The following is a 12,038-nucleotide window of genomic DNA, read 5'->3' as shown; positions in this document are numbered from 1 at the left end:
CATTTATCCTCCCGCTATTGCTGGGAACTTGGAAAACGGGATCCCACTGCAAAGCCTGAAATGTGGGCAGGAGGTGGACACGGTGATGCGACCGTGGTCGCACAAGGCCACTTCACAAACTGCCCCGACTCCCAGTGCCTTTGCTATGGGACATCCAAAAGGCACCACAGCTCCTGGGATCACAGCGTCTGCCCCAGTGCTATCACTGGGTAAAACAAAAACCCCACTGTCAGTCCTGGCACCACAATGGTATCAGCCTGGAGGAAGAGCCCGAGACCATCACTACAAGAAAGCATGAAGATGCCACTTGCCATACAGAAATAACAAAATTGTAGGTTCCCCCCCCCCCTTTCTTTTTTTTTTAAATAACATCTGTTGCATATTTCTCTACCAGTCATCTACATTTGGTTAATGCTGACTCTGCAGAAAGAGAAATGCAGGAAAGGCAGAGGAGAGGGAGGACTGAAGAACTCCATTTTTAATTAATACATACCAGACTGGCCGTCAGCTGGAAATATATCTGCAAAAGAAAAAAAAAAAGAAAATATCAGTATTGGTTGCAGCTGGAGTGCAAATCACATTTAAAAGGTCCCTCCTCTCTTGATTTGTTTGCTTTAGCTAAACAGAGGAAGTATTTTCTTAGTATCCCAAGTTAAATATCAATCTGCTTGGAACCCACCTCAATTCAACCACTTGTTGCGAGAAAGATTTTGAAGAAGTTAGTGTTTACTTGAGTGTATTGCTCTCATTAATAACCTTCTGTGTTGGCTTCTAGTGAGGAATAAAAAGCTCGGGAGATGTCCAAAGTCCCACACCACGACCTAGCTGGTGACAGCCCCCTGCCCAGCGTTACCAAACGGAGACCTGCACAGAGCACAATGCTGTGACCAGCCAGGGGAGAGCAGGGGGCAGCCAAATCCAGAGCTGGCACCCACCTCAGCACCCCCAGGGTGCCAGGGGAGCATCACACATGGCCCTGGGCAATGGCCTTCCTATTTCAGATGGCTCTCAGCAAGCACAGCCCTTGGAGCAGAGGTACTGGGATCTGGATGGGTTCAGGTCCCGAAATAACAGCCTACTCACCCCTCCCACCCCGGGGAAATTCCCAGTTAGAAGCACACACAAAAAAGTAGTCTCCTAATGGAGCCTATTTGTCACTGGAAGGACAACGTGTACTGAACAGCTGGGGAGGATCAGAGGTAAGATCCATTCTCTGGAGATGCAGGCAGGGCAGGCACCACGCGTGGAGAAACCCTGTGGATAGAGGCTTCCTAAGAAGCTACGAAAACAGCATATTTTTGGGAGCAATACGTTATATTTTCTTCAAGGAACTCGGAAGAATAGGGGGAAGGGAGGCTGCCAGCAAGCCAAGGTCCTCCTAGGACAGGGGGCAGGCCCCTGGCTCCAGCTTATCAGCGGCCCAAAACACACATTCAGCTGGAAAGTCACAGCAGTTGCAGCAAGGACTCCCCCTGGCAGGGCGCTGCTTTCTGGCCAGGGCTCAGCCAATGCAGAAGCAGCCGAAACACACCCCCAGCCGCAAGCTGCTGCTTCTCTGCCCCCAAAAAGCACAGTTCAAGGCGTCCTCAGGCAGGGATGCTTCCATCCCACTTGGGAGCAGCGGAAGCAAGTGGCAAAAAGAATCAAAAATCCCTCTGTCATCGTGCAGAGGGCTCGTGGCCATGCTTGGGTAAATGCCAAAGGGTCCAGAAAAGCCTCCAAGCACCAGGCTGGAGCCCGTGCAGACTGCAGGTGCTGCTGCAGCCCTCCCACAGCGCTTCAGCCAGGCACATCCCAACAGTTTGCGCTTCTGTGAGGACTGCTGATGAGCTCAGGGCTCCCACAACAACCAGGAGGAACACCCTGTGCTCCAGCATCAGGTCCCAAAGCAGAGGCCATTTCTCTATTTCCCTGCTCCCAGCCGAGTTCTCCGAGGAGGACCGGGATGGAAGTGGTGGTTACCGCACATCCCACCCGCCTGGGTCAGCTGGCGGCACTGGGTACCACCAAAAAGATTAACAATTGAGAAAATAATACTGAAAAACACTGGTTGAGGGGAGGAACTCCTCTGTGCCAGCCAGCGACTGCAGGTCTTGGCACACGATCCCCTCGGTGCGGCCCTGCCAGACGCAGCTCTCCAGCCTGCGTTCCCGGCAGCCCGGCCCACCAACTCTTCACCAGAGGCACCTTCAGCCTGGCCAGACACTGCAGAGCCCACGAGAGGCCCAGGATGCCCCTTCCAGAAGCCACAACTGCTGCCAGGTCCCCTTGGGACATTCCCTACCAGCTGTGCCACCACCCCAAGGCAAAGTGGGCGCTGCTCAGCTTGCAGCCAAACCCTGGGCTCAAGGACACCAAGGCTCACCCAGCCATCACAACTCAAGAAGGGGTGGGAACACCTCAGTGCCTTATGCCACTAAAAAACGAGGGGCCACGCGTGCTGCCCAGGGGTGGATAAAGCTCGTGTTCTCCCCCAGAGGTGCCAGCATGACCCCCATTGAGGAACGGGGCTCGCGTGTCCTCCAGCCCTCATGGCCGGGGGAAGCTGAGCTGAGCCCACCCAACTCATCACACCAGTGGTTGGGGAAGGTCTAAATCCACACGCAGCTCCTCGCCCTGCAGGGAAGGAGCACGGAGCAATCTGTCCCTGGGACTCGCTTTTCTGAAACACAGAGGTGCTCGGAGGATGCGCACAAGGCAGGGCTCGGCAGGGACTGCCAGGCACGACATCCCTTTGGGACGCCTCCTTCCCTGCAAGCACAAGTGACTAGATTAGAAATTAGCCTGCCAATTAGAGGCAGCACCTGGTGTGCCCAAGAGAAGCCTAAATCGGGCAGCGCTTTCTTCCCCAGAAAAGCCACGGAGGGGGGGGGAAGGAGGCACAAACACGTGTGGCCGACAGGCCACAGACAGCTCACTGGGGCTGTGTGTTAAAAGGGCTCCATTGAGGCTTCAGAACCAAAGCTGCCTGCCCCGTTCAGTCCCTGAAGGTTACAGATGAAGCACACAGGACCCAAACACACTGACCACACAGCTTTTTGCTCAAGCAAAGCCTCAGTGTTGAAACCCACCAGCCCCAAGGATTTCTCCCGCAGCGCTTCCCCACCCGCTTCCCTCCAAGGCTCCCAAGGCAGGCGCCCTACCACAGGCCAGGGGATGATGCTCTGGAGCAGCCCCACACCACTCGATGGAGGTTTCCCCACACAGGGGAGGCAGCTTTGCCCCTGCTACCCCACAGCTCCCCGCTACGCCCAGCCTCGCCGTGCCAGCTCAACACCAAACCATCCCCAGGCAACCCAACGGGAAGGGGCAAGACGGCGCCGCTATCGCGATGCGAGAGAACTCGGGCCCTGTGGTCTCACGTTTCCTTCCCCTTCTCGCAGGCAGGCTCTTTCGTTTCTCACCCTGGGCCCAAAAAAAAAAAAAAACACAACCAGGAAGGCCGAGAGCTGATGCCTCAGCAGGAGGATTATAATTCCAGCAGGCAGTGGAGATCTCTGTCACAGTGCCCACCTCCGCCAAGCCAGGTGTTTCCCCGGCACGTGAACATCCCGCTCAGCTCCATGCGTTACCCTCGCCGCCTGCATCTCGGGGGAAACCAAGTTTCGTGCCTCTCCCTGCTATCGGCACAGGGGGTAGAGGAAAAGCGAGAGCAGGAAGAGGTCAAGGATGCGTGGCAGCCGGCAGGATGTTTGGGAGGGCGCTGAGCATCCCGTGCAGCACCCGCACACCAGGGCGCGGGCACGACACGGGGGTACCGGCTCTGAACACCACCACCCAGAGCTGCAGCGCTGGAAGCCCAAGAAACGTAACCGAATTGAGGACAGTCCTTCCTATTTTAGGTGCGCAGGGGGTTGGAGGGGGGAATACGGCATCGCGGTTTTTGCCTGGTGGTATTTTTAAACAGAGGAGGAGACCGTGTGTTAAACTGGGGCATTTACAGAGAGACGCTGCTGCGTGCACACACAAACCCCCTCCCTGGGGGCTAACTGCCCACTGCCACCATCCAGGTATCTGGGACAGCTCCAGGCAGGCTAGCCCATTATTTAGGAGCCCACATCTCCTCCTGCTGCACCCCCCAAGCCCCTACTCTCCAGATATGCCCGAGTGCTCAATTCAGACACCCTCAGCTCCTTCAGAGCCTCCCCCCTGCTCCGCCACCCAAGCCACAGCCATGGCTGCAGCCTGAGGACCAGCCCCATGCACCCCAGGAAAGCCCCAGCACTTCGTGCCACCACAGCAGGGTCCTCAGTCATTCCCAGCAGGACACAGGATCCATCCCTGCTGCCTCTGTCTCACCACGAGCAGCTGGGCAGCCCGCGTCCTTCACCGCTTCTTCCCAGCTATAGAAAGGCACCGGCTGATTTGTCCCGGCTTCAGACCATGGAAGTTGTAACTAACTCACCCCTCATGGTTTGCAGACGAAAGACTGGGATGCGAGCACAAAAATGACCTCTCCAAGGTCACACAGGGACTCGGCAGCAGAGCTGTGACCAGAGCTTGGTCGCGATGGCTCAGAGGCTGCACTGGCTGCCCAGGAGAGGGACGGGGCAGGGAAATGCTGGTGGACGGCAGGACCACTGGGGGCATCTCCCCCAGACCAGAGCTTCCACCCGGTGGGGAAATTTCACTTCTGCTCCTCTGGCTACACAGGCAATCCTCCTGATGCTAACAGCACTGGTAGGGAAGAGGTCCCAATTACGCAGTCCAGCATCTGCTGCAGAGACCGGCGTTCCTTCAATCTCTTCTCCATCCCCAGGCGACTTCTCAGCTCGGATCCCACCCCCTGGCGTCCCCTCACAGGCCCACACGGTGCCCACACAGGTTCCTGAGACAGTTACCGGCCACTTCAAAGCGGCAGGGAAGGGGGCGAGGTCTGCTAGGAAAAAGCAGCAAAGCAAGAAACCCAAAGCCCAGAGATTAGCAAGGCCAATTAGGTCCCTGCTGAGATCTCGCTTCCTGCTCCCCTCCTTCCTTACCTGCTGAGCCTGCTCGGGGAGGGTCCTGCTCTTCCCCACCCTGCCCCGCTGCCAGCTCCAGCACCTCCTAACAACGCCAGGAAGGAGGAGGCTCCTCACCCCCGCAAAGGGAAGCAGAAGCTGGAGCTGGGTGGAAGATGCAACCCAGATAAAAGGTCTTGCACACCAACGGCGGTCAGGCCCAAAGGCACCTCAAAGGTCAGTTCAAGAAAAAGATGGGAGGGAAAAAAAATGCAGAAGCACTTGTCAGCTCCCAAATTCCTTCTTTGTAAGGGTTAGACCAGGCTGTTAGACCCTCTGAAGTGTTTTCTGATCTCCATCCAGAGCAGAGGCTCAGTTCCTTCTCTCACAGATGGGCCACTACCTGGGGATGCCCCAGTTGCCTGTGCTGAGGCTGATGAGCTGCAGGCAGGGTGAGCTCTGACACTGATCTCCCACAAACTGCAATGGGTTTTCAGTGCAGAAATGACTGTGGCCTTGGTGGAGCTCACCTGGGACTCCCCAGCTAACTTCGTGTGCTTGGAAAGGGACGGAGAGCTCCAGCCTCGCCGAGCTGCAAGGGGAACACCCCCTGAAGAAGTCCCCTGCTGCAAAATGAGAGCATTATTATCTGAGAGAGCTCCCTAGCTTTTGAATCACACGATGAACCCCGCTGAATTGGTGATTGTAAGCCTTTTCCTGACTGCAGGGGAGAGGAGCCGACTGATGCCGTGCAGCACGGACCCGAGCACAGCCACTGGTGGGACCCGGCCAAAGCACCTTTTGGGGACCTGCTCAAAAGATGGGCCCAGGTCTCCTCGCCAGGTGTCAGCGATGCCAGAGGGGTTCGGAGGAATGTGCCTGGTCAGCCTGACCACAGAAAACGAGAGCTCTCCAAACAAACAGCCCCGCGGACCCACCGCTCACATCTGCGCAGACACACAGAAAATAACTGTAAGGTCACGGCTGTTTTTTCTCCCATCCACTTATCAGTGCTTGTACTGGAGAGAACAAACACTGATGTTCCCTGCCATTAACCCCTTCTCCCCACTCCCCAAACGGGTAAGCAGCACGGTGCTTACAGCTCCAACCCCTCCATTCACGCATCAGACAAGGAGCCGTGGAGAAAGCAGGTGGCACCTTCAGGGAAGGAGCAAAAGAGAAGTCTGATTACCGTTCCCATGAAGCAGCCGGTGACCCAGCTCTCTGCTTTGTGGCCCTTAATCACCTGTAAGCCTGAAGTGACACTGCTGGAAGCCTCCAGCCCTCCAGATCAGCCCAGAAGGAGCCTACACCAGCCTGGGTCCGGCACAGGCAGAGTCACCTTCCCCAAATTGTTCTTGAAGCTACTGGATGTTGAACGGGCAGTGAAGTTTCAGGCATGACCAGGCAGAATTAAGGTGTTTGAAGAGACTCTTGTTGAGCTACAGGAGCCATTTTGGTGCAGCCCAGAAGCCAGCTGGATCCCACCCTATGGCGACTGATAGAGGATGGGGTCTCCCTATGACAGGCTTGTTGCATACTGCCCTGCTGCTCGCTCTGCGTGCACACGAGGGCAGGCAGTGCTCCAACACACAACAGCAAAGTTTTGCCTAAGGACAGCGCAATAAATGGTGAGCGAGGCACATCCTTCTCCCCACGGAGTAGGAGAATCTCTCTCCCACCCCAGTGGGCAAACGGTAGCCAGAAATTCATCCCCCAACAGCCCCAGTATCAGAGATATGCCCATGACACCAGGCAGGGATGCCATAAGTCCCCATGAAAGCCCCAGGACTGAAATCCAAGGCTCTCACCTCAGTGCTGCAGGTAGAGGGTCAAGCAAGGGGTCTATAGGGTGCAGGAGGCAGCACAGTAAAGACAACAATTAAAATCCTTAACAGAATTAGAAATCCTCAGGCTCACAGCCTATTTGAGACATTCCCCGCTCCGGTCCAGGCTACCTGGTTGGTTTTAATTAAACTCAGAGCTTTCCTGATCACCCTCCACCTCTGTCCTTCCTTGGTTCCACTTCTCTGCTGTTAATTAGCTTAATGTAGATGTCAACGCCAAGTGCTGGCTGCCGTAATCTGGTACGTCCCTTCCACATCTTCTTCAAAGTTGTGCTTCCAGGTTTAATTCTATGCTTTAAAGACGAGGGTCACCTGCATCAAATTCCTCCCTGCTCAGAGTGCAAGTGTCACATCCACCATCCTCTGATTTGAAAAAATAAAAATAAAAAACACCACCACCAACAAAAAAAAACAGCAGCGTAACAGTTCACTTGGGATTGGGAAGCCAAAAGGAACCAGTCCCCCTTTTGCTCAGCTCAGTGCAAGACCCTGTGCAGTGGCTTCCCGCGCACCCAGCCGCATCAGATCCCATTAGGTACTCCCCCGAGCTTTCAAGGTTTAGCAGGGAATTGGAAGCTGCAATTTAACGTGATTACAGCCAGGAAAACCTCATGCTTTGTCATCCGAGCACATGGCGGAGCCACCTCCGTGATTCGCTTCCTGTCCTACTGGGTGGGATCTCCAGCACAAACACCCTATCGCTTCTCTTCCAGTCAGAGCAAAACCTCCTAGCAGCATTTTTAGGATTCATTTTTCCACATTTCTCTGGGTCAGTGTGTACCGGTATCAATCCTCACACTTCCTTTGCTCTGTTTTCTCCTTTGTGGCCGCCTGTCGGCACCCAGACACAGCCGAGTACCTTGGTCACCCCTTTAAATCTCTCCCTGTGCTAGACGAGACCAAGGGCATTGCCATCCACAGGCACGCAGGAATTTGGTATTAGGGTCTTTATTTTCAGGAGGCTTGCTCAGTGGGTTTGGGGGGTTGACAGAAACGGACCTTGTTCCTGCACTGTGCTGACTGCACAAATATCCACCAGGGCTCCAGCAAAAGGTAGAAAATCCTTGTAATGAGAATCTGAACGGCCTTGCAGGAATAAATTCAGCGCCGCTTTTGCGACATTCCGTACAAAAAAAATGGAAGATCTGACCTTGAAGAATCTGAAGAAACTAATTTCCTGTAGCATAACGCGAGCATTGGCTTATCAATCATTAAATCTTGCTTAATTATAAATTCGATTCCATTTGTTCACCAGCCTCTTTCATCTGTAAGCGTGCAACCCAGGCAGTTTGGTAACCAACATTCGGCACATCAGTAATCGCTCATTTGCTCCCTAACCAGGCTCTTACAGAGGCAGGGTTAGGAGGAGGAGGAAGGAAGCAGGCTGAAAAGATGTTGCGAACAAGCCAGCTGGAGGGATTTAACACCATACCCCCCATCCGGCACCTCCGAGTTAGCGGGCAGGTCCGGCACCACCCCCAAACCTCTCCGGTCCTCCTCCCCACGCACCTTCCTCTCCCTTTCCCACCGCCCGAAGCCTCCCCTCCCTTCCCCTCCCCTCATTTTTGTGGCTTTTCCAATCTGATACTCGTTTCCCCGCATACTTCAGGCAGGAAAAACTCACCTCTTTTCTCAGCGGTTCAGACCGACTCCTACCTCCCGAATCTAACCCTGACCCCCCCCACACACCCCGTTCTCTCCACCTATCACCCGACCGACCAGCGAGTGGGGGGAGAAAAAAACCCAACCCAAAGGGTGTTGGGAAAGGAGGAGGAGAAGCGAGCCGTCCCCGTGCCCTGCCGCCTGCTGCCAGAGGGGCTGCTGCTGCTCCTGCTGCTCCCCGCCATGCAGCCATGCCCTGCAGACTGCAGAGTCACTCTGCGGGAGCGCCGCCGCCGCTCGGCTGGAACAACGCGCTCGGCACCGTGCTGGGGACACCAATGCTGCTTCCTCCGAGCCCCCTGCCCTGCAGAGACCCTCGGGGCTGTGCCCCTGTGGCTGACAAAGCTGGGGATGGGCTCAGGTCTGTGGATTTGGATCGGCACCGGCACAGAGCACGTGTGTGCCGAGCCCTCTCGCTGCGCGTTTCCACCCTCCCTGCCCAGCTCTCCTGTCGCTGCTGGCGTGGCGAGGATGTGAGTGATGTTGGTGAGCTCCATCTGAGCCCCACGGCTCTTCCAGGTGCCCCAAGGACCTCCCTGGCTAGTGCTGTCATCGCCACCAAGGGCTCTCTGCACCAAAAAAAAAAATTTGAAAAAAAAAATTGCTGTGGAGCAGCAGAGATGCTTCTCCTCCCCGATCGCCCTCCTGGGGCAGGGACTCTGCTCCTGGGCCTCGTCAGAGGCTCAGCCAGGGCTCGGCCATCTCCGAAACAAACGGCAGCTCCCAGCTGACCCAGGGCTGCCACTGTCACCTCCCACAGCCCGTCAGCACCAGGCTATCTGCAGCTGAGATCTCCGCCAGTCCTTCCGACTTGTGACCATGGAAAGAAATAGGCTGGCTCAAAACACAACACCAAAAAAAAAACCCTCGCACCCGCCAGGAAGCACCACTTGCCACGTGTTCCCGCACGGTGCTACGACCCCAAAAGCATCGAGGCAAGCGGCTGCTCCTAAGTCAGCTTTGCCCCAGAAGGACGCTGAAGGTAAAGCACTGTTAATGCAGGCATTAGTCCAGCAACTCACAGCCCTTCCTCCCTCCCTGTGCAAGTCACGGAGAAACGTCCTCGAGTGCACGGAGCGTTAATGCTGCCCGGAGAGCTCCTGACCCCAGCAAAACCCACAGCGAGCTTCACACCTGAGCTGGGCGCTGGGGACGGCTTCCGCGATTCCATCAGCAGCCCGCTGGGATCCTGGGTTTGGCAGAGCGACCCCGTGCCCAGTGCCGATTTGCTGGGCAAAGGCAACACGCCCTGCCCCCAGGAGCCCCCCAGCAGCGCTGTACAAACACGTGCCCTGATAGAGGAAGGTCAGGCAGGAGGGCTTTCTGGGAACCTGCGGTTACAGGATGAGCCTATGTTTGGAAACACGGTGACACTGTACTTGGCCACGCTTTCCACAACCCTTCCCAAAAAACCGTATGTCTTGTGCAGCAGTAAAGCTGCCACCAAACCCGCTTTGTTCCAAACGCCTCGCGCCAGGTCGCACTCGCTGCTGCAGCACCCCCTGTGCGCCCCTTCCAGCCACCCCAGCCTGACCCTGACCCGGGACTCTTCCCACAAACAGCCCCGATAATTGATTTATTCAAGGGCAAATTCGGTTCCCATTTGTTCTGGTCACCAACCAGCATTGCCTAAATACACAAACCGCTGCGCTAGGTTCTTGTAACACCGCGCTGACTTCTAAGAAGCCTTCCTTTCTCTCCTCCTACCTGAAGCCACGCAGTTCGACCACTTGCTACTGGAGTTTCGCATCAGCCACTTTTATTTCAGTGCCCAGAGAAAAATCTCCCAACCCCACGTGACAAGGTCTAGGCCCTACAGAACAAGTTTGGGACTGAAGACAGCAGCAAAAGCAGAGCTGGCCACTCTGGAGACCGCACAGCACACAGATTTAAGCTGCCGGTAGTGCATCAGTTCAGGCTCCAGTGCCAAAACGACCAGATAAATAACATTTCAAAGGCCATAATGGAAACGTGCAGCATGGCTGGGAAGGAACAAAGCTCACCACTCCCAATCAGACCGGGAGGGCAGAGCAAAAAGCCTTCCCAGCTCTGCCCCTGGTTATCTACGAGCCCCACAGCGAGCGAGGCAGCTGCACCTCGGTTTACCTGGTTGCTGAGCTGGGAGCAGGGCTCCTCCGAGAGCTGCATGGTCACAAAGGACACCGCAATCCTCCGGCAGTGTGCAAGTGTATTTAGGTTTTCATTAAGGTGATTATATTTTTAACGCTTGCTGTTTGCAGCTGCGGTAACTGTAAGGATTACAATATCTAATCTGGTCTAGAGAGCACGGCTTTCTACTCAAACGCCCGTTCCTTATTTAGCCAAACGAGCTACTGCTGAGGTGGGATCGGAGATTCCTTACAGAGTAGTTTCAAGCATGCAAGGAGAAACCTAACTCTATCCAAGCCGGCATTTGGCATTCCCCTGAGGACAATTTCACACTATTTGAGCGTAGTGAAAGGATCAGGTGTCATAATTTGGAAGCCAGAGCAGAGCACTGCAGCCCGGCGCCCCGATTCCCAGCCCTTTTTGCACCCGATTCGCCCTCCCTCCGCCCAGCCCCACGATCCCAGCTGCGATCCCAGCACAACCCCCCCGTGGTATCACAGGCAATAAAACCCCTAAAGGAAGGGCGGTGGGGGTGAAAGAAGGCTGGTGAGGATCACCCGGCGATACCTCGTGGCTGGCAGTCGGGAAACAGAGGTCCAGGTAGAAAAAAAGCTCCAAATCCCAGCAACCACAGCCCATGAGTCAGCTCTCCAGCAGCCGCGCCGCGCTCCCCAGCCTTCCCGAAACAAACAGTGCACAACAGGGCAAAGGTCCAGCACGAAGCTGAAGGGCAAAGGCACGCGGGGGAGGGAAAGCACCAACCTTCCTTCACGTTTTGGGAGCAGGGAGTTCCAGCTGCCCTCGTGCTCCCCACTGAAACGGGAAGCGTTACTCAAAGGCGAGTTGCGGGATCGGAACAAAACCGTATGGCAGAGAGGAAACTTGGGGGCGACGGGGGGAGGACTCCTGCTGCGATAGCAGTTCTGTTGCAACCAACAGCCCCAAGAGCTCCACAATTACGTGCCACGACAGAGCAAGAATTGCCCAACACTTTGGAAATAGGTGTGTGCAGCTCTGCCCTGCTGGATACCCAGGCAGGCAGATGTGCGTGTCTGCTCCGAATGTGAAGAAATGCCAGGGGTAAAACAAGCTTCCCATACAGCTTATCTCCTATACTGGAGGCTGGTTTCAAGGAAAGCCCTTTGGGGAGTTAGTCAGCGAGGGGTGAGAAGCTCCCGGATCGTTCTTTCCCTGCCCTCTCCTCAGTACCAGCCATAAACCACCAGGCGCTCTCTGAAGTCAGCTCACCCCCGGTGCCTGCTGCTAGGAACCGAGGTGTGCCCTCCGCAAGGCGCTGCTTATCCTCCCCGTGCATCTGCCAAATGGCAGGCAACAAACTCTCTTCAAGAAGCTAGAGCACCTCCTGCACCTCCACCAGGAGATACCGGCTGCTGCTTTCTCACGGCAGAGCCTCTGCAACCAGGAGGAGAAACTGCATAGAAGTCAGCGCAGCCAGAGCTGGCGGTGCCAGCCATTAAAA

At 55.7% G+C, this 12,038-nt stretch overlaps 1 protein-coding gene across 5 annotated transcripts in view; it reads right to left on the bottom strand.

The window, feature by feature from the left end:
* Positions 1–12,038, bottom strand: part of LARP1 (La ribonucleoprotein 1, translational regulator) — a 43,153-nt gene that overhangs the window by 27,299 nt on the left and 3,816 nt on the right. For 4 of the 5 annotated variants that reach the window (XM_072023324.1, XM_038186506.2, XM_072023326.1 and 1 more), the window contains exon 2: positions 494–520. In XM_072023324.1, coding sequence (XP_071879425.1) covers positions 494–520 — 27 coding nt within the window. Of the gene's footprint in view, positions 1–493; positions 521–11,125; positions 11,234–12,038 lie in introns of those variants that run through there. The other variant, XM_072023327.1, reaches the window with a different exon arrangement.

Source organism: Anas platyrhynchos, chromosome 14 (assembly GCF_047663525.1).
Source record: "Anas platyrhynchos isolate ZD024472 breed Pekin duck chromosome 14, IASCAAS_PekinDuck_T2T, whole genome shotgun sequence".
NCBI lineage: Eukaryota > Metazoa > Chordata > Aves > Anseriformes > Anatidae > Anas > Anas platyrhynchos.
The sequence above is the reverse complement of the archived record's forward strand: the minus strand, read 5'-3'. Positions and strand labels throughout refer to the sequence as shown.